This window comes from Muntiacus reevesi, chromosome 9 (assembly GCF_963930625.1).
Source record: "Muntiacus reevesi chromosome 9, mMunRee1.1, whole genome shotgun sequence".
NCBI classification, from domain to species: Eukaryota; Metazoa; Chordata; class Mammalia; order Artiodactyla; family Cervidae; genus Muntiacus; species Muntiacus reevesi.
In genome coordinates this window covers 46,663,331-46,686,039 of record NC_089257.1, presented here as the reverse complement: position 1 = coordinate 46,686,039, position 22,709 = coordinate 46,663,331, and the positions used below count along the sequence as shown (strand labels likewise).

Genomic DNA, 22,709 nt, shown 5'->3' with positions numbered 1-22,709 from the left:
GAAAAAATTAAAGTGGGGCTGCAAGCAAAGCTTCCAAGTGTCAAGCAAACAAGGAAAGCCTTTTATCAATGATGAGTTGATTAAATTATGTTTGACAGGAACAACCAAATAAATGTGTCTAGAGAAAATAAACTTGCTTAAAACAATTATCATTTTGATGAGAACTGATCCTTGAGGAATTGAAGACCTTGGGAACAGTATCAGTACCAGTCAATTGAAAAGTAAGGCAAGTGATTGTGAGTGGTTTTCTGTGGCTTTTGATGAATTAATTGATGTTACTGGGACTGTTCATTTGTTGTTATTTATTCAGAATTAATAATGAATTTTAACTGATTGAAGAATTAACAATCTCCCCCATTCTTCTTTTATTTTATTTTTTAAATTATTTATTTTTTAATTGAAAGATAATTGCTTTACAGAATTTTGTTGTTTTCTGTCAAACCTCCAGTCCAAACACGATTCTGTCCAAACATGAATCAGCCATAGGTATACATATATCCATCCCTTTTGAACCTCCCCCATCTCCCTCCCCATCCCACCCCTCTAGGTTGATACAGAGTCCCTGTTTGAGCTTCCTGAGCCATACAGCAAATTCCTGTTGGCTATCTGTTTTACATATGGTAATGTACATTTCCATGTTACTCTTTCCATACATCTCACCCTCTCTTCCCCTCTCCCCATGTTCATAAGTCTATTCTCTATGTCTGTTTCTCCACTGCTGCCCTGTAAATAAATTCTTCAGTACCGTTTTTCTAGATTCCATATATATATGTTAGAATATGATATTTATCTTTCTCTTTCTGACTTACTTCACTTTGTATAATAGGCTCCAGGTTCATCCACTTCATTAGGACTGACTCAAATGCATTCCTTTTTATGGCTGAATAATATTCCAATGTGTATATGTACCACAACTTCTTTATCCATTCATCTGTCGATGGACATCTAGGTTGCTTCCAAGTTCTAGCTATTGTAAATAGTGTTGCAATGAACAATGGGATACATGTGTCTTTTTGAATTTTGGTCTCTTCAGGGTATATGCCTAGGAGTGGGATTACTGGGTCATATGGTGGTTTTATTCCTAGTTTTTTAAGGAATCTCCATACCATCTTCCATAGTGGCTGTATCAACTTACATTCCCACAACAGTGCAAGAGCGTTCCCTTTTCTCCACATCCTCTCCAGCATTTGTTTGTAGACTTTTTGATGATGGCCATTCTGACTTGTGTGAGGTGATATCTCATTGTAGTTTTGATTTGCATTTCTCTAATAATGAGCAATGTTGAGCATCTTTTCACATGTTTCTTAGCCATCTGTATGTCTTCTTTGGAGAAATGTCTGTTTAGGTCTTTTCCCCATTTTTTGATTGGATTTTTTATTTTTCTGGTATTGAACTGTATGAGTTGCTTGTCTATTTTGGAAATTAATCATTTGTCAGTTGTTTCATTTGCTATTATTTTCCCCCATTCTGAGGGTTGTCTTTTCACCTTCTTATGCAGCACCTCCTTTGCTATGCAAAAGCTTTTAAGTTTAATCAGATCCCACTTGTATACTTTTGTTTTTATTTCTGTTACTCTAGGAGGTGGTTCCTAGAGGATCTTGCTTTGATTTATGTCATTGAGTGTTCTGCCTATGCTTTCCTCTAAGAGTTTTATAGCTTCTGGTCTTACATTTAGGTCTTTAATCCATTTTGAGTTTATTTTAGTGTATGGTGTTAGGAAGTGTTCTTATTTCATTGTTTTACATGTAGCTGTCCAGTTTTCCCAGCACCACTTATTGAAGAGGCTTTCTTTTCCCCCTTGTATATTCTTGCCTCCTTTGTCAAAAATAAGGTACCCATAAGTGCATGGGTTTATCTCTGGGCTTTCTATCTTGTGCCATTGGTCTATATTTCTGTTTTTGTGCAAGTACCATACTGTCTTGATGACTGTAGCTTTGTAGTATAATCTGAAGTCAGGAAGGTTGATTCTTCCACCTCCATTCTTCCTTCTCAAGACTGCTTTGGCTATTCAGGGTCTTTTGTGTTTCCATATGAATTGTGAAATTTTTTGTTCTAGTTCTGTGAAAAATGCCATTGGTAATTTGATAAGGATCACACTGAATCTGTAGACTGCATTTAGTAGTATAGTTTTTTTCAAAATATTGATTCTTCCTACCCAGGAACATGGAATATCTCTCCACCTGTTTATGTCATCTTTCATTTCTTTCATTAGTGTCTTAAAATTTTCTGTGTACAGTTCTTTTCTCTCCTTAGGTAAGTTTATTTCTAGATATTCAATTCTTTTTGTTGCAGTGGTGCATGGGATTTATGCCATAATTTCTCTTTCTGATTTTTCAATGTTAGTATATAGAAGGGCAAATGATTTCTGTGTACTCATTTTGTATGCTGCAACTTTGCTAAATTCACTGATTAGCTCTAGTAATTTTCTGGTACTATCTTTAGGGTTTTCTATGTACGGTATCATGTCATCTACAAACAGTGAGAACTTTACTTCTTCTTTTCTAATCTGGATTACTTTTATTTCTTTTTCTTCTCTGAGTGCTGTAGCTAGAACTTCCAGAACTATGTTGAATAATAGTGGTAAAACTGGACACCCTTGTCTTGTTGCTGATCTTAGGGGGAATGCTTTTAGTTTTTCACCATTGAGAATAATCTTTGCTGTAGGCTTATCACATATGGCCTTTATTTTTTGAGGTAGGTTCCTTCTATGCTGATTTTTTGAAGAGTTTTCATCATAAAAGGGTGCTGAACTTTGTCAAAGGCTTTTTCTGCTTCTATTGAGATGATCATATGGTTTTTTATCTTTAAGTTTGTTAATATGGTGTTTCACATTGATTGGTTTGCATGTATTGAGGAATCCTTGCATTCCTGGAATAAACCCAGATTGATCATGGTGTATGAGCTTTTCGATGTTGTGCTGAATTCTGTTTGCTAAAATTTTGTTGAGGATTTTTGCATCTATGTTCATTAGTGATATTGGCCTGTAGTTTTCTCTTTTTGTGTTGTCTTTGTCTGGTTTTAAAAATATGGAATGTTTCATAAATTTGCATGTCATCCTTGTGCAGTGACCATGCTAATCTCTGTATCATTCTAATGTTATTATATATGTTGCCAAAGAGAGCACCCATTCTTATTTTTTAAAGTTTTCTTTTACTTTGAATCTGAGTTAATTACTTGCTTAATTAGCTATTCAGTGGTGACAGTGGTTTAGTCACTAAGTCATGTCTGACTCTTGTGACCCCATGGACTGTAGCCCGCAGGGCATGATACTAAAAAAGAGAGAGAATTGAGATTCAAGGCATCTGAATTTTGTTTAAACATATGTAATAAAATATCTTTGAAGCTTGCTTTCATTAGCTATAAAATGAGGGACTCAGATAAGATACTTGCTAAGAGTAAATACCTATATTTGGATCTACAATATGCTTAGTGCTGTCATAAATGCTTTATATGTAATATTTACTCTTTAAAACACACCTATCATATAGACACTATTACTATAGGCATCATTTTAGAGATGAGGAAAGAGGCATAAAGAATTTGATTCACTTTCCCATGGTCACCCACCTAGTAAATGACAGAATATGATATGAACTGAGGCAAGGCCCCTTTATGTAAAGCAATATTTCCTTATTTTAGTGATTTATGATTTTTCTTTATAATTTATATTGTTGGTTAAATTATAAAGTTCTGAAGGCAGCAATTTTGTTTTATGGTCATTTGTATTTTCACATCAACAAACACAAATTTTTTAAATTGAAAACCATTAGGCAAAACATAGGGGGTTCCCTGGGGGATCAGACAGTAAAATATATGCCTGCAATCCAGGAGACCTAGGTTTGATCCCTGGGTTGTAAAGTTCCCATGGACAAGGGCATGACAACCCACTCCAGTATTCTTGCCTGGAGAATCCCATGGGCAAAGGACCCAGGCAAGCTACAGTCATTGGGTTGCAAAGAGTTAGACACGGCCGAGTGACTGAACTGAACTGAAGGGAATGGTTACAGGGATTAGTGATACACTTTTCTCTGTCCATGCTAAATACCGACAAATTTAGGAGCCCATACTGCCTTCAGTTCTGTTCAGTTTAGTCACTCTGTCGTGTCCAACTCTTTGCGACCCCATGAACCGCAGCACGCCAGGCCTCCCTGTTCATCACCGACTCCCGGAGTTTACTCAAATTCATGCCCATCGAGTCGGTGATGCCATCCAGCCATCTCATCCTCTGTCGTCCCCTTTTCCTCCTGCCCCCAATCCCTCCCAGCATCAGGGTCTTTTCCAGTGAGTCAACTCTTCGCAGGAGGTGGCCAAAGTACTGGAGTTTCAGCCTCAGCATCAGTCCTTCCAATGAACACCCAGGATTGATCTCCTTTAGGATGGACGGGTTGGATCTTCCTTGCAGTCCAAGGGACTCTCAAGAGTCTTCTGCAACTCCATAGTTCAAAAGCATTAATTTTTCGGCACTCAGCTTTCCTCACAGTCCAACTCTCACATCCATACATGACCACTGGAAAAACCACAGCCTTGGCCTGATGGACCTTTGTTGGCAAAGTAATGTCTCTGCTTTTAAATATGCTATCTAGGTTGGTCATAGCTTTCCTTCCAAGGAGTAAGAGTCTTTTAATTTCATGGCTGCAGTCACCATCTGCAGTGATTTTGGAGCCCCCCAAAATAAAGTCTGACACTGTTTCCACTGTCTCCCCACCTACTTCCCATGAAGTGATGGGACCAGATGCCACGATCTTAGTTTTCTGAATGTTGAGATTTAAGCCAAGTTTTTCACTCTCCTCTTTCACTGCTTTAGGGGCATGCAAAATGAAGTGAATAAATGAGAACTATTTTGTACTTAAGGGATTATAGACGTTTTTTTCTATTAAATGGAGCTAGATTTGTCTTAAACACAATAAATGTCAAGAGAACTTCCTGTCTGCAAGTTCACATTTCAAACAGTTTCATACTTTTCCCAAAGTAAGTCAAATTGGTGCAAATTTACAGAGTAAATATGCCACGAATTTTACTCTGGAATGTATTGCCACAGAAATGTCAAATAAGAAAAAAAATAAGTGCATAACAAGCAAGCAGTAGAATTTAATAGGTGTGATGTTAGGTCTAATCTATTTCTATATTGCTTTCTCTCCACTGTGTTTTTCAACAGCCCTTTCAATAGCTGGTTTTTGTCCTAGTGGAGATGTGAATAGATGCAGAGAGGAATCCCAAACATGGAACTGATTGTTCCCCACTTAATAAATTTAGTTATACCTCAAAACGTCTACAGAATGCAGTTCTGACGCCCATAGTCTTGTGGAAGGTCCGACTAAGGGCATTCTTCACCTCATTATTTCTCAAGCTGTAGATGATAGGGTTCAGCATGGGAGTTACAACTGTGTAGCACAGTGATAGCACTTTTTTGCCTTCAGGAGAATTATTGGACTTTGGACGGAAGTAGGTGAGGCTTAAAGATACATAGAAGAGGGAGACAACAAGGAGGTGGGATGAGCAGGTAGAGAAGGCTTTATGCTTCCCCTTTGCCGATGGAATCTTCAGGATGGCAGCAGCAATGCGAGTGTAGGAATATAGGATCAGCAAACAGGGTATCATGACAACCAGAATGGTTCCAAGGATGGCATAGACCTCAAACAGTGCTGTGTCTGCACAGACCAGCCTCAGCACAAGTGGGCTGTCACAGAAGAAGTGGTTCACCTTGTTGATGCCACAGAATGGAAAGCTGAAGAGCCACGTGGTCTGCACAGTAGCCATGGGAATGCCTGGAAACCAGGAGACAGCTGCCAGTTTGGCACGTGTCCTTGGATTCATGATGACTGGGTAGTGCAAGGGACTGCAGATGGCTACATAGCGGTCATAGGCCATGGTGGCCAGGAGGAAGCATTCAGAAACCCCAAAGAAGAAGAGGAAATACATCTGAGTGGCACAGCCAAGAAAGGAGATGGTTGTGTCCTGGGCAATCAGGGTCCCCAGCATCTTGGGCACAATGACCAGGTTGAAGCCAATCTCCAAGAAGGACAAGTTTCTGAGGAAGAAGTACATGGGGCTGTGCAGCATGGGGTCAGCCAAGGTAACCAGAATGATGAGGCTGTTTCCCAGCAGAGTGGCCAGGTAGATGAACAGAAATGTCATGAAGAGTAATGACTGTATTTCAGCAGGTAAGGAAGAGAAACTCATGAGGATAAACTCACTTACTCTTGTCCAGTTTCCTTCAACCATTGATATAGGAATGAACCCCCAGCTGTGGTCATGGAGAGAGACTCTTGATTGGAAGAGTCAGATTCTAGATTTGTTGTTGGGATTCCTTTTAGTGTCAGGGAAAGAAGCACAATAAGGATCTCAGCTGTAAGAGAAAAGGTCTTGTGTTATCTGAGAATAAAGACATAAGGAAGAAAGACCCGAGCCTGGGTTCCGAAATGGGTAATGTCTCATCTTTCCCCAGTCTTACACTTTATGATTCATTTCCCACTTAGTTACTGTATTTGCTAAAACAATTTGAATCATATCCACACACACTGATTTTCTGAAGCACACTTAATACCCTCATAGTGTGGTTAAGTTAGAGGGGTCCTGAGGCAATTGGGTGGAGTCAGATGGAAAAACAATAGAAAATTTCTATTTATACCTATTATGTCTCCCCCTTCTTCAAAGATTCATGGTGTTTGATTCTCCACCTATTTCTAAAAATAATGCTAACTTTAAAAAACATTTATTTATTTGTTTATTCATTTATTTGGCTGTTCTAGGTCTTATTTGCAGCATGAGGGATGTAGTTGCCTGATCAGGAATCTAACTTGGCCACCTGCATTGGAAAGGCAGATTCTTAGTCACTGGACCACCAAGGAAGTCCCAGTAATTTCTTTTTTGTACATATTTAAGGACTGTAATCCTAAAAGAACTTTAGAGGGTATATAAATAGAAAAATTCAACTGTTTTATCATGTTTTGTTTTGAGGTGACTCAAAGTAGTAGAAAAAGTGGCAAGCAGATGCAAAGAAAGGATGTAGCAGTTTTAAGGCAAGTCTTCCCCCTTTTCAATGTACAAGCAGTAGAGTACTTCATGTCATATAATACTTATTCTTTCTTGTCTAATCAGATTATGGGGTGACTACCTTAAGATATTTCTCCTCAGTCCAGCAAAGTTATAATTGACAGTTGATTATCAGGACCCAGAATATCCACTGGCTTTCAAAATTAAAATCTGAGAGGAATATTTTAATATACCTAAGTAGATAGTGAGTGTGTCCCAAGAGTTCCAACTACTTCTCTTTCTAGACTGGACAAATCAAAAGAAGAAAAAGAAACAGATTCTCACAAAAATTCTGCAAAAATTATGAGGACCATTAGAGTCAACGTGCAAGAAAAACTGTTTTGAGTAAACCACCTGGTTTATATGAATAAGAGATAGAGCCTCAAATGATATGAAAAAATTCAATATACATTCTACTTCTTTTGAGGCACTGGTGATATGATGAATGATTGCCTCCTTTAACTTTAGAATCTAATGAAGGAGATATTCAAATAATCAATTATATTAAATCACAATGAAGGGCATGATATAGGAAATATATAGTAACTTGGGTGGGATGTATGAGAAATAGGAGTGCCTATTGCAGTCTATGAAGGCTTTTCTAGGCAACAGGGGTGAATATGAAGTTTGCTAAAAGACAGGCAAAACATCTAGGGTGCTGTATGAAATTTTGAAATTTAATCAAGAATAAATGACTAGGAAAAATATCAAAATAACTAAGCTAACACTTGAACTGAAAGTATTCCTCAGTATACAACAAAATAAATGGAAATATACTCATACCAGTATGTTCTTATCTTTGTGCTATTTTTCTTTAACATTTGAGGATAGGGAAATTTTTCTTTACACATTCAGATAGAAAACAAACAAAAATGAAAAAGTAAAATCACAAAAGCCACAACAAGACCTTTTTCGCTACACACAAAAACACAAAACTATCTTATGCAAATCAAAAAGCTAAATCTAAATGGATTAAGGTTTAGATGTAAGGCCTGAAAGTGTAAGAGTAGAATATTGACATCCAGGGAACTGAAGGAAGAAAAAAAGGGGAGTTTCTGTATAAAGGGTATAAAGTTTCAGTTTTGTCAGATGAATCACTTTTAGAAAGCTAATGTGCCTATAGTTAGCAAACTGTATGGTATAACTAAAATGTTTTAAAAAGTTCTCATGTTAAGTGTTCTCACCACAATAAAAAAAATTAAGAAAAAAGACATTGGGAAAAGAAAAAAATCATGCAAAGAATATAATCATACATTTGACATCAAAATGGCTATAAAACATGGGAAGATGTTCAAAGTTACTAAAAAGTAAGTACAAATTAAAAATAAGGTTAAACAATTGCAGTACTCAGTTATGTTAAAAGTTAAGGGAAATAAACTTGATAGGTAAGAAATAACAAGTAAATCTCCCAATATAAATCAAAGAAACTTTGAACTAAGAATATCTTATCTGCAATTTTAGACTAAGTTTGGGTGAAAATTGTGTTTACCTGAATGTTTTTCTCAACCTTATTGATGATAGTGTAGTTGCAAACAAATGAGCCAAAAGAACAAAAACAGCAAGTTGGTTAAATAAATTGTTATATCTCTTCTATGAATTTCTAAGCTGAAATTTAGAATCATGTTATAAAAGAATATTTAATAACATGGAGGCATATAGGTGAATGGAGTATGTTACAAAATAATATGTTTAGTGTGAAGATACTGATTTTAAAATATAAATTATATCCATAAATGTGTGCTCTGAGTATATGTGCTCAGTCATGTCTGACTCTTTGCAACCTTTTGGACTATAACCTGCCAGGCTCCTCTGTCCATGTGCTTTTTCAGGCAAGAATACTGGAGTGGGTTTTCAATTCCTTCTCCGGGGGATCTTTCTGATCAGGAATTGAACCCACATCTGTGTCTCCTGGATTGCAGGCAGATTCTTTAGAGCCATCAGGGAATTCCATATCTATAAATAGAAAAACTCATTTGCACTCATTTAAATGTTAAACCATTAATGTAGTGGTTATAAATGTTTTAACTTTTTTCTTTTTGTTTCATGTATCTATATTATTTATCTTGATACTGTAATCTTTGTATTTGAATAAACATGAATATTATAATGAAATATTCATGCTACCCAAACAACACTTAACATTTTAAAATACAATGATAAATTTGAAATTTTATCTGTAGTAACAGGTAAAACAAATTATTATTCAACAAATAATAAAAACTGTCTATTGGTCTGTGGAGGGGTCACAGAGCATTAAGGAAAGCCGTTATCAATAAAAGCAAAAATAAATGGGACCTAATAAACATTAAATCCCTTGTAGAACAAAAGAAACCACCAACAAAACAAAAAGATAACACATAGAATGGAAGAAAATACCTGCAAATGTCATCAGGACCAACAAGGGGTTAACATCCAAAATACATAAACAGCTTGTGCAATTTAATATCAAAAAAACCAAACAACCCAATCAAAAACTGGGCAGAAGGCCTGAATAGAATTTTTTCCCAAAAATGTACAGATGGCTAACGGGCATGTGAAAAGATGTTCAACATGGCTAATAATTGGGGAGATTCCCTGACAGTTCAGTTGGTAAAGAATCTGTCTGCAATGCAGGAGACCCTGGTTCAATTCCTGGGTTGGGAAGATCTGCTGGAGAAGGGACAGGCTACTCACTCCAGTATTCTTGGGCTAATAATCAGATAAATGCAAATCAAAACCATAGTGAGATATCTCCTTACTCCTGTCAGAATAGCTATCATCAAAGAGTCTACAACTAACAATAATTTGCTGGCAAGAATGTGCAGAAAAGGAAACCCTTGTACCCTGTCACTGGGAATGTAAATTGGTGCAGCCACTATGGAAAACAGGATGGAGGTTCCACAAGAACTAAGAAGAGAAATACCATATGATCCAGCAATCCCACTGCTGAGTATATATCCTAAGAATATAAAAACATTGACTCAAAAGTATTTGGGTGCATATATATGTATATATATATATATGTATACACACACACACGCATATAATGGACTATATTGCTCAGCCATAAAAAGAATGAAATTCCACTGTTTGAAACCATGTGAAAAAAATAAAAGAAAACATGTGCATGAACCTAGAAAACATCATGATTAGTAATATGTCAGAGATGGACAAATATTCTATAATAACACTATATAAGGAATAAATCACTATATAAGGAATAAAACAAACTAGTGAATATAACAAAAAAGAAACAACCTCACAGATAGAGAAACCAAACTAGTGGTTACTAAAGGAGAGGGGGAAGCGGGAGGGGCAAACTAAGGGTATGAGATTAAGCGATACAAAATTACTATGTATAAAATAGGTAAGAAACAAGGATATATTATATAGTACTAAGAATTATAGCCATTAGCTTGTAATGACTTTGAATGGAATATAATCTATAAAAGTATAGATTATATATGTGGAATTTAGAAAGACTTTAAGGATGACCCTATATGCCAGACAGCAAAAGAAACACAGATGTAAAGAACAGACTTCCGGACTATGTGGGAGAACGGCATTGAAACATGTATATTAGCATATATAAAACAGAATGACCAGTGCAGGTTCCATGCATGAAGCAGGGCACTCAAAGCTGGTGCTCTGGGACAACTCGGAGGGATGGGTAGGGAGGGATGTGGGAGGGGGTTTCGGGATGATGGGACACATGTACACCCATGGCTGATTCATGTCGATGTGTCGCAAGAAACCCCCACAACATTGTAAAGTAATTCACCTCCAATTAAAATAAATAAATAAATTTTTTTAAAAAATAAAAATTTTAAAAATAAAAAAGTTACTATGTATAAAATAGGTCAGAAATAAGGACATATTATACAGTACTGAGAGTTATAGCCATTAGCTTGTAATGACTTTGAATGGAATAAAATCTATAAAAGTACTAAATAAATCACTATGCTGTACATCTGAAACTAATAAAACCTTTTAAGTCAACTATATTTCAATTAAAAATGATTTCTCTCCCTTAAAAACATAGGGAATGAAGACTCAATTCACCAAAAATATCAATAAGAAATGAACATGTAAAATTACTCTATTTTCCCAGTACTAAATATAAATACAAATTAGAAATATCAATAAATAACACTGGAATTCAATTTTGCTCATTAAACTTGGAAAAGTGAAAATAATCATAATGCTCAGTGCTAATAACGGTGTGGTATAGTAGAACATACCTTTGATTTTGGTGTAAAAAATAGTATAATTTTTCTGAAGAGCAATTCAGAAAATTTAAATGAAATCTCTTAAAGTGGTCATCCATTTTGTCTCAAGAACTCAGTGTTTCTATTTTAAACCAATAATCAGAGCCTTAGCCAAATATTTCACTTATAAACATTTCAGTGTTGTATCTCTATAGTGTCAGAACTGGAAACAATTGCTAATGAATAACTGACTAGTTCAATTATGATCTAAGACTTCAGAAAATATCTTGCAATCATATAAGCCTTTTTTGAAGAAATGCTATTAAATAACATCCATGACATAATATTAAAATTAAAAAACAAGAATAAATTTGTACATGTAAGATTCCAACATCGTAAATAAGAAAAAATAGGAAAAACAACTGAAAGATATACCAGTTTTAGCAAAAATCACCTTTAAGTGGTGGGGAAAGGAATGAGTTACTTCCTAATTTTATTTTCTGATTATTCAAGCACTCAACAGTGAGCTATGTTTTGTTCTATAATAGCAATAAAGCAATAATAGTAAAAATGAAAATGATGACTGTATGTTGTCACTATTTGCTGAATATATAATAGAATTATGTTAGTATTTTTACTTTTTTAACAGTCTTCTCTACAACAACTGTCTGATTTTGAGGCTATTATTATTCTCCCTACATTGCTAACGGAGGAACTGAAGTTTGGAGAGGTTAAGTAATTTCCTAGTTAAGGAATTTGGTAAATTGTTTGCACAGTAGGACAACGCAGGTCCTGCAATTACAACCATAATGAAGAAAAAAATTAGTAAAAGCAACACGGGCTTTCAACAAGGCCTACATTTTGAACACAGAATACATTTTAGGTCTCATCTGTTGTCTTTCATCATCAGCTTTTTTGCACTTATGGATGGATTACTTCCCTTCATGATTCTATACAGAGGTTGGTGATTTTTTTTTCTATACAAGGACAAGACATAAAATATTTTAGGCTTTATGGCCCATGTGGTCTCTGTTGCAACTACACAACATCAAAGCTAATGCACACATGCAAGGTACTGAATCTGTATTATAAGTGGTGCTGTGCTTAGTCACTCAGCTGTGTCTGACTCTGTGTGACCGTAGGGCCTGCAGCCTGCTAGGCTCCTCTGTCCATGGGATTCACCAGGCAAGAATACTGCAGTGGGCTGCCATGCCATTCTCCAGAGGATCTTCCCGAGCCAGGGATCAAATCCAGGTCTCTACCACTAGCGCCACCTGGGAAGCCCATACACACAACAGGTACACAAATATATACCAAACCTAAACAAATGAGCATATCCAAATACCAATTTTATTTATCAAAATTTGAATTTCATATAATTTTCAGATGTCATGAACTATTATTCTTCTTTTGATTTCTTTAATCATTTAAAAAACTTAAAAGCCATTTTTAGCCCATGGGCCATAGAAAGCAGGAGGCTAGCTGGAAGTTTGCCAGTCCTGCTCTGTATCTTTCACACAACGTCACTTGTTGGCACACCTGCCTCCTTTATCCTGCTGACCTCTTCCTTCTCTTCTTTAAAACTCAGGTATGTTTTCCCTGTGCTACTTCCAGTTGGGGTTATTCCTGGCTTTAAAAATAATTTTCATTTTCTATTTTAATTATCTATTGAATCAGAATTGCCTAGTTTACTTTGCAAACTCTTTCAGACAAGGAACTGCCTACTACTTAGAACAAGCCCAGTGCAAATGCAGATTGAGCTATTTATGATAAATGAATACAGGAATTTCAGAAAGTTCATGATTCCTTGAGTTTTCATTCGATTTCATGTCCACTCACATTCCTCTACTGAAAGCGACTTTCACTAGAAGTTTCATTTCATGACAAAACATTGTGAGTTGCTCTGGTGGAGAAGGACCGGGAAGGAGGAGGGAGTAGAGATGAAATGGACTATTGGTTTTTCCACAGAATTTCTGGAAACTGCTGGGCAGAAGGGATGGCAGACTGTCTTGAAGGAAGACACTGCAGAAGCTTCTGGTCCATGGTCAGTGCACAGACTCCTTGCCAGACCCTCCAGAACCTCCATAGAACATTCTTCTGTCTTTCCTTATTTTATTTTTATTGGCAGATAGTGGCTTTACACTGCTGTGTTAGCTTCTGGTGTGCAGTAAAGTGAATCAGTCACATACATCCCCTCTTCCTTGTATTTCCTTCCCGTTTATGTCACCTCAGAGCACTGAGTTCCCTGTGCTCTTCAGTTAGTTCTTATCAGCTATGTGTTGCATACATAGTAGTGAATATATTCTAACCCCAATCTCCCAATCCATCCCATTCCCCTTCCCCCTTGGTATCCATATGTGTGTTCTTTACATCTGTGTCTCTAGTTTTGCTTTGCAGATAAGTTCATCTATACCATATTCTTGATTCCACATAAATGTGTTAATATATAATATTTGCTTTTCTCCTTCTTGCTTACTTCACTCTGTGTGACAGTCTCTAGGCTTTATGTTAATCACTGACTGACTGTCCCAGGAGGAGGAACTCACTTTTCTGGACTTTCTGCAGTCATAGAATTGTGTAAAGAATAGTGCGCTCTGCCTCATGAACGTTCCACTGAGGCAAGTCTTTCTTGAGTTAATTAGAGGAAAGTCCAGAGTTGGAGGAGGTATATGTCCTGTCAAAGCTTCAGAGACTGGAATTTTTCTGAACCAGAAAGATTTGGAGTCACAGTTGGACAAAAACTTGGGTAATCTGAATCTTCTTGTGGTCTCAGATCTTACTTTCTGACAAAAATTGAGAAATCAAGGCTCAGGGAGGCCAGAAAACAGATATGATTTTTCTGGTGTGGACACAGGAATAGAATTCTGGCGTTCCACCAAACCTTGTCTAGTTGAGCAGCTGAAACTTGAGATGGGCCTGGGTTGATTGGCTCTTGATGAGATCCTTACCTGTGCCCAGAAGGGAGATCTGCCTTGTTCAGCTCTACCTGATACCTGTGCTTCATGCAGGCTCCTGAGAGTTTGATGAACGCTGGCTCTGCTGTCAGAAGAACCAGAAAAACTACGAGGGAGGCCCTACTCCCTTTCCTGGATGAGCCATCAACGACTAGACCTAAAGACAGATCACTGCAGCCTTCTCTGTGTCAGGTGTGAGTGAATAGACAAGATGGGTTGGCTCTGCTCCCAGTCCTGACTTAGGAGATCTGTTCCCAGATGTGCCTCGTTTGCCCTCAGAGCCAGATAAAGGGCTGGCACCTGCATTTCCCCCAGGTGTTTCTGGTATCAGTTTAGCTGCTCTTCCTGCCCTTCCTCAAGAGTACCTGATCTTTCTTGACTTCACTGTCCTTTGGGACCCTATGGAATGTCAGATGCCAATAGTATGAAGTTCAGAAAGGAAAACGATTCTATATGAGAGTGATATTGTGTAGAGCATAAACATTTTGAACTCTAAGTGACCTAAATTTAATCCCAGCTCTAGAAATGTCTAGTTTGTGATGTCTAACAATTTTATTAAACTCTCGGAGTTTCCATTTCCATATTGCTGAGACAAAGATAACATGCTTATTTACAGGGTTGATATGACAGGATGGGATATATTAAAAAGGATTTTAATGTATTCTATTACAGCCTGTGCGTGTGTGTGTCTGTGCGCTAATCACTAAGTCATATCTGACTCTTTGCAACTCCACGGACTGTGGCCCAGCAGGTTCCTCTGTCTATGGGATTTTCCAGGCAAGGATACTGGAGTGGGTTTCCATTTGCTCCTCCAGAGATCTGCCCAACCCAGGGGTCAAACTTGGGTCTCCTGCATTCTAGCTGGATTCTTTGCTACTGAGCCATCTGGGAAGCCCTATTATAACATATGTATTACTATATCATGAATATCATGTTGTAATAACACCTTCCAACCTTCCCAATAGCCAGTACTTGTTCATCAACAAATATTGACTAATTACTACATGCCAGGCATTGTTCTAGGCTATTAGAAAGAGAAATGAAAAAAAAAAAGTCTTTGTGCTCCTAAAGCTTACATTTGAATGGAGAAATCCAGGCATTGAACAAATAAACCATTAAGCCTTATTATTAAGTAGTTGCTATACACAAATTCAGGATGGAAGAAATAGAAAACTGCTGAAAGAAGGGACTTCTCTATCATAGGATCTTTTTGTCTTTTTGCTAATAGTAGGCTTGTCATTGTTAAAGCAGTCATATAAGCTGAAGATATAAGCCCTTGTCCAAAGGTTGATCAAGTTAATTGAGGTTACTGGTTATGAAAAGTCTAGAGAGCCAGTACAGCATAGAGCTGGTGATTCAGGCTTTACTAATCATACAGTTTTAGGTCAAGGAAAGATTAAATTTCTTATTATAGTACAATTATTAACAGTTAAATAATATACAAACTATTTTAACTCCATCAATAGGTGATAGAATAAAAATTATAAATTTCCCATTGTAATACAATTTTTCTGTGAAAAAATTATGTTAAAGTGGAATAAACTCCAAGATGAAATTTTATTTGAAATAAAGCCATTTCAAATAAAGGACATGATATAAGCATTACAAAAATTATAAAATATAATTATATATTTTCATAGAACTAACATTACACATATATACATATAAAATATGTAAATAGTAAATTCTTAGAAAAATACACAAGGAATTAATTATAATTGTTTCCTTGGTGCAGGAAAGTGGGAAAGCAGAGAGGTGAACCCTGAGAAGGAAATATTTTGATTAAATATTATTGTATACTTAATTTTAGCATGTATATTTATTAAAATTTTAATAAAAAATACTTGAAATAATACTTTAGTTTTATCTTATCCCTTCACTATTAATTCCTAGTCTTATGATCTAGAGAAAGATACTAAAATTACTCAATGTCCCAATACATGTTGTAAAGAGGAAATAAGTTTAAGTATGGAAAACTTGATAAATCTAGGTGAAAGTCATGTTAGGCAAGTTTCATCAAGACACTACCTGATCTGAGACTTGAAAGTTTCCGTTAGGTGAGGAAAGGGCATTCCAGTTGACTATAGGATGAGGCAACATCATTATCATTCCACTATGTCTGCAATCATTGATTTAGAATCTTTATACTAATTCTTTTGCTTTGAGTATTTTTCCTTTTTATTTTTACTTGGTTAACTCCCGCACAATTTTCTCTTATCACTCTAAATAATCCTCAGTGAGGTCTTCTCTGAATCATGCTTATAAATTAGGACTCCCTCCTTTTATTCTTTCTCCAGAGCAATATACCTTTTCCTTCATAGCAATGACATCAATTTGTAATTATAATTATTTGTGCAGTTCTTTCTTTAATACTTTTCCTCTCCACTGGACTGTAATGTCCCTGACGCAACGACTCTGTTTTGCTTATCCTTGTAAATTCAGTACTTATTAGTGAGTGTAAGGCAGGAATGGGAAGTGCTCAGAAGCAATGAGAACACCAAGAAGACTCATGATAATAATTTAGAAATGAGGGCCTGGCTAGTGTCATATAATGGTGTATAATGGCATTGGCAATGAAAAGGTGAATTGAGTCAAGGTTTGAGCATGAAGACGTTTGCCAAGGAAGAATGGGCAGGATTAGGAGACTGGTTGAACCCTTCTGTGATAGCCTTTATTGAAGGGCAGAATTACATCATGGTGCAGCACTCTGCATGGCACCTTTTCATTCTGTAGATGTTTGTGTGTTTGTCTGTCTCACAACCAGGGGCCCTGAGAGGGCAGCACCTGGTTTACTGTTACACCAAGATTCAGGCTTAAATATCCACTGATTAGATGAAAGAAAATGTCAACAAATGATGAGGTCAAAAAGAGGGATAATTTAAAAGAAAAAGGTTTTTAAGATTTGGAAATTCTCTGGGAGGATGGTGCTAGATACATGCTTTGACACCCAAGAAGGGATGTCTTAGTTTTAGCTGGAAACCTGGAATTCACATTTCAGTGAGAGGTCAGAGCTAGGGAAACAATTTAGGATTTATACATTTAATCATTGGTTTATTAACCAAGTACCCACTGTACTCCAGGCATTGGACTAGGCTTCAGTAATACAAGCATGAATGATGAATACAAGCATGAATGTCCCTACTGGGTCCTCTATGCATGTGAAAAATACAATTGTGATATCTTTAATGCTTAACAGTGCTAACTTATTAACTTAGTGCTAACTGAGCTTACCATGAAATTAAAAGATGCTTACTCCTTAGAAGGAAAGCTATAACCAACCTAGACAGCATATTAAAAAGCAGAGACATTACTTTGCCAACAAAGGTCTGTCTAGTAAAGGCTATGGTTTTTCCAGTGGTCGTGTATGGATGTGAGAGTTGGACTGTGAAGAAAGCAGAGCACCAAAGAATTGATGCTTTTGAACTGTGGTGTTGAAGACTCTTCAGGGTCACTTGGACTGCAAGGAGATCCAACCAGGCCATCCTAAAGGAAATCAGTCCTGGGTGTTCATTGGAAGGAGTGACGTTGAAGCTGAAACTCCAATACTTTGGCCACCTGATGCAAAGAGCTGACTCATTTGAAAAGACCCCGTTGCTGGGAAAGATTGAGGGCAGGCGGAGAAAGGGATGACAGAGGATGAGATGGTTAGATGGCATCACCAACTCGATGGACATGGGTTTGCATAGACTCCGGGAGTTGGTGATAGACAGGGAGGCCTGGTGTGCTGCGCGGTTCGTGGGGTCACAAAGAGTCGGACATGACTGAGTGACTGAACTGAACTGAACTGAACTGAGCTTAACACATGCTAGATGCCACGTGTGTTCAAAGGAGAGTGTACTTGGATTTGCTTGGAGGAATCTGAGAGAGACTAATAGAAAACACTGGAATTTATTCTTACATGATACATAGACACTAACTTGACATGAGAAGTATAGTATGGTGTCTTTTAATATCATTTTGGTCTAGTTTATTTTAGTGTTGCTCAATTGTTTTATGTTCTTACTGATTTTCTTCCTACTTGTTTTACTCATTAATGAGAAATGATATAGAAATCACCCACTGCATATGGTTTTATCTATTTTTCATTTCACCTTTACCATTTTTTCTCTATATTTTGAAGCACTAATCAGGTGATTACACATGTAGGCTGATTACGGTTACTTGATGAATTGTCCTCTTTGCCATTAAAAGTTATGCCTGTTTATCACTGGAAATACTAATGAACACAATGCTTGAATCACAGGAATAGATCAATAATTACAGGAAAAATAAACAAACAAAATTTCAGGGACTTTGACCCACTATTCTACTGTTGGAATTTTAACTCTATATGGTGGCTGAAGAAGACTTTTTAAAAAAAACTTAAAATATTAAAATGCTCACTACATTACTATTTATACTGGAATATAAGAAACAATGAATCATGGAGAATATAAAGCATATAGAGTAATGGCACTTACACATGGTGACATGTTTTATAGTCTTCAAATATTATTCTTACAAGTAATTGCCACAGTGTGAAAATAAATGTTTATGATTGGTGTCAGGAGCTTTATATTCATTACCCAGTTTAATCCTTATACCAACTCTATGTGGAAGTTAACCACGATTACCTGTTTTTAAATAAGAAAACTGCTTTATCTACCCTAATAACTTGTTGGGTGTCTAATCTGTTAACCTCTGTTATGACATTAAGTGATAATAATAATTATAAAAATGTGCATGCAGTATGTCTATAATTGTCAGAGATTATCAGAGGTAAGTTCATAAAGGTATTCAGATGAGGTAACTGCTAAGAACCAAAACCTATATATGATTCTGCATTATGCTTGAGCTGTCATAAACACATTATTAATATCTAGTCTTAAAAAACCTATAGGATAGATATGATTATTATTTGCATAATAATATGCAATAATAATAAATAATGATTATTATATGCATAATTTTACAGATGAGGAAAAAGGCATGAAGAGTTATTGACTTTCCTTTATTCACCCAACTAATAAATGGCAGAGGGGAATATGAACACAGGCAAGGCCACTTTATGCTGTATAATATTTCATTATTTCAGGAGTTCATAGTTTTTCTTTCATAACTTCAAATGTTGATGAAATAGTAAACTTCTGAATGCAGTAATTGTGTTTTATGGTCTTTGGTACTTTCACAGCAACATACACAAAGGTTGAAAATTAAAAGGCACTAAAGTAAGCAAGGCATAACAGAGTTGTCAATAAGACATATAGGAACAGCTAGGATCTATTGGAAGCCTCGAAAGCACAACGATGCCTGAAATTAAGTTTGTGAAAACTTGGAATTACTTCAACAAAGCTTACTCAATATAGAAGAGTGAAAATTGGAAACTCTGACCATTCTATCTCAGAAAAAATAGCCTGAAAGGAGGTGACTAAGGATATTGGAGTTATGAAAGGATAGTCATGGGGATTAGCGATCCACTTTTCTCTACCATGCTAAATACAAACAAATTTAAAGCCAAAACTGCCTCAGGTATGTGAAATGAAATGAATAAATGGGACAAATAATGCATGGGGGATTTATGCCTTTATTTCTATTGCTGGAGTCAGTCTTGCAGAACACAAAGAAGACTCTTATGTCCCCAAGTTCACATTATAAGAAATTTCACACTGTCCCCAGTGTATGTCACACTGGTGCACATTAGCACAGTAAATACCTAGAATATATTGGTCGCAGAAGTTTCAAAATAGCATTTGTACCAGTAAGATAAAAGTTAAGTCCATATTGGGCAAACAGAGGAAAATGGCACATAATAATGATGGGTGCAATACACCTCTGTGCTCCTTCCCTCCACTGGTCTTTTCAACAGCCATTGCAGCAGCTGGGTTTAATCCCAAACAGATGAAAACAGAGACAGAGAGGAATCCCCAACATGGAACTGCTTGTTCCTCACCTAATAAACTTCAGTTCCACCTCAAAATGTCTACAGAAAGCAGTTTCTGACACCTAAAGCCTTGTGGAAGGTCCGACCAAGGGCATTCTTCACCTCATTATTTCTCAAGCTGTAGATAATAGGGTTCAGCATGGGAGTTACAATAGTGTAGGACAGTGATAGCACTTTTTTGCTCTCAGGAGAATTATTGGACTTTGGACGGAAGTAGGTGAGGCTTGAAGATACATAGAAGAGGGAGACAACAAGAAGGTGGGATGAGCAGGTAGAGAAGGCTTTACGCTTCCCCTTTGCCGATGGAATCTTCAGGATGGCAGCAGCAATGCGAGTGTAGGAACATAGGATCAGCAAACAGGGTATCATGACAACCAGAATGGTTCCAATGATGGCATAGACCTCAAACAGTGCTGTGTCTGCACAGACCAGCCTCAGCACAGGCGGGCTGTCACAGAAGAAGTGGTTCACCTTGTTGATGCCACAGAATGGAAAGCTGAAGAGCCACGTGGTCTGCACAGTAGCCATGGGAATGCCTGGAAACCAGGAGACAGCTGCCAGTTTGGCACGTGTCCTTGGATTCATGATGACTGGGTAGTGCAAGGGACTGCAGATGGCTACATAGCGGTCATAGGCCATGGTGGCCAGGAGGAAGCATTCAGAAACCCCAAAGAAGAAGAAGAAATACATCTGAGTGGCACAGCCAAGAAAGGAGATGGTTGTGTCCTGGGCAATCAGGGTCCCCAACATCTTGGGCACAATGACCAGGTTGAAGCCAATCTCCAAGAAGGACAAGTTCCTGAGGAAGAAGTACATGGGGCTGTGCAGCATGGGGTCAGCCAAGGTAACCAGAATGATGAGGCTGTTTCCCAGCAGAGTGACCAGGTAGATGAACAGAAATGTCAGGAAGAGTAATGACTGTATTTCAGTAGGTAAGGAAGAGAAACTCATGAGGATAAACTCACTTACTCTTGTCCAGTTTCCTTCAGTCATTGATAAAACACCCCAGCTGTGGTCATGGAGAGAGATTCTTTTTTGGAAGAGTCAGATTCTGGATTTGTTTTCAGACTCTTTCTTAGTGTCTCGAAAGAAGCACAGTCAGGATCTCAGTTGTAACAGAAAGTGCCTTGTGTTACCTAAGAATTAACACAAGGAGAAAAGAATGGAGTCTGAGTTCTGAAATGGGCAATGTCTCATTCTTCCCCACTCTTATTCTTTATGATCCATTTTCTACTTTGTTATCATATTTACTAAAACAACTTGGGTCATATCTATATACATTCATTTTCTGTTGCACATTTAATACCTTTGTAGTGGGGTTAAGTGAGACGGGTCCTGAGGCAATGAAGTGGAGTCAGATGGAAAAAATAGTAGAAATTTTCCATTTGTGCCTATTATATATCCCCACTTCTTTAAAGATTCATGGTGCTTATATTCTCCATCTACTGCCAAAGTAGGATTTACCTTTATGTATGCATTTAAGGACTGCAAACATTGAGAGTATTTGAGAGGGTATAGAGTAGAAAAAGTCAATTGTTTTATCATGTTTTGTTTTGATGTGACTCAAAGTAGTAGAAAATGTGGCAATGAGATGCAAAGGAAGGATATCTACAGACTGTGGTAGTTTTAATGCACTTTCTCTCCCCTTTCAATATAAGAACTGTAGAGTACTTCTAGTCATATAATGTTTATTCCTTATTGCCTAATCAGATTATGAGGTAACAACCTTAGGATCTTTCTCCTCATTCCAGCAAAGCTACAATTGACAACTTATTGTCAGAATTCAGAATATCCACTGGCTTTCAACATTTAAGATATGAGAGGAGTATTGTAGTACACCTAATTAGATAAACTGTGTGTTCCAGGAGAGTCCGACTACGTCTCTTTCAAGAGTGGACAAATTGGAAAAAAGAAGCAGATCCTCAGAAAAATTATGTGAAAAGTATGAGGAAGATTAGAGGGAATGTTCAAAAAATAATATTCATAAATAATTAACCTGGACTATATTAAATAAGAGAATCTTAAACCATATGAAAAAATTCAATATCTATTCCACTTCTGTTTGGGTACTGGTGATATGAAGCTTTCTTCCTCCATGAAGCTTAGAATCTAATGGAGGATATATTTAAATAATCAATTATATCAAAATCACAGTGAAGGTCTTGACACAGTAAATATACAGTATCTTGGTGGGGGTAATGTATAAGGAGAAGGGATACCTAGTAAAGTCTTTGATGGTTTTCTAAGAAATAAGGATGAAAATGAAGTTGGTTGAAGGTGTGAGGAACACCTAGGGTGCACTTTATTGTGACAATATTATAAAAAATAAAGAATTAGGAAAAAGTAAAAATCACTGAGCTAACTTTTTTAACTGAAAGCATTCCTTAATACAGACACAGGTGTGTATTAAGACACACAAATGGAAATATACCAATATGCCTTGATCTTTGTCATTTATTTTTAAGAAAAGTCTTAGAATAGGGAAACTATCTTTTAAGCAATCAGAGAGGTAATAAGCAAAAACAAAAAAGCAAGACCACATATCACAGTCAAAAGACCTTTCAGGCTCCTGTCAGTCCCTCCAGAACTTCCAGAAAAACCTTCTTCTTCCAATCA

The 22,709-nt window shown here is 36.9% G+C and overlaps 2 protein-coding genes and 1 non-coding gene across 3 annotated transcripts; all 3 read right to left on the bottom strand.

Annotated features, from left to right (window-relative positions):
- Positions 1-3,020: 3,020 nt before the first annotated feature.
- Positions 3,021-3,124, bottom strand: LOC136176099 (U6 spliceosomal RNA). The gene has a single exon (XR_010664480.1). It is a non-coding gene; the product is annotated as a U6 spliceosomal RNA (small nuclear RNA).
- A 2,129-nt stretch (positions 3,125-5,253) lies between these two features.
- LOC136175929 (olfactory receptor 10A2-like) lies at positions 5,254-6,222 on the bottom strand. Its single transcript, XM_065946115.1, has one exon. The coding sequence runs from the start codon at positions 6,220-6,222 to the stop codon at positions 5,254-5,256; it is 969 nt and encodes a 322-aa protein (XP_065802187.1).
- A 13,910-nt stretch (positions 6,223-20,132) lies between these two features.
- On the bottom strand, positions 20,133-21,086 carry LOC136174742 (olfactory receptor 10A5-like). The gene has a single exon (XM_065944927.1). It carries the CDS (start codon positions 21,084-21,086, stop codon positions 20,133-20,135), a length of 954 nt encoding a protein of 317 aa, XP_065800999.1.
- Positions 21,087-22,709: the final 1,623 nt, after the last annotated feature.

What these genes read in the sequence shown, in the direction of transcription:
- LOC136175929 (XM_065946115.1), bottom strand. Translation starts at nt 6,222, where the DNA reads ATGGTTGAAGGAAACTGGACAAGAGTAAGTGAGTTTATCCTCATGAGT.
- LOC136174742 (XM_065944927.1), bottom strand. Translation starts at nt 21,086, where the DNA reads ATGACTGAAGGAAACTGGACAAGAGTAAGTGAGTTTATCCTCATGAGT.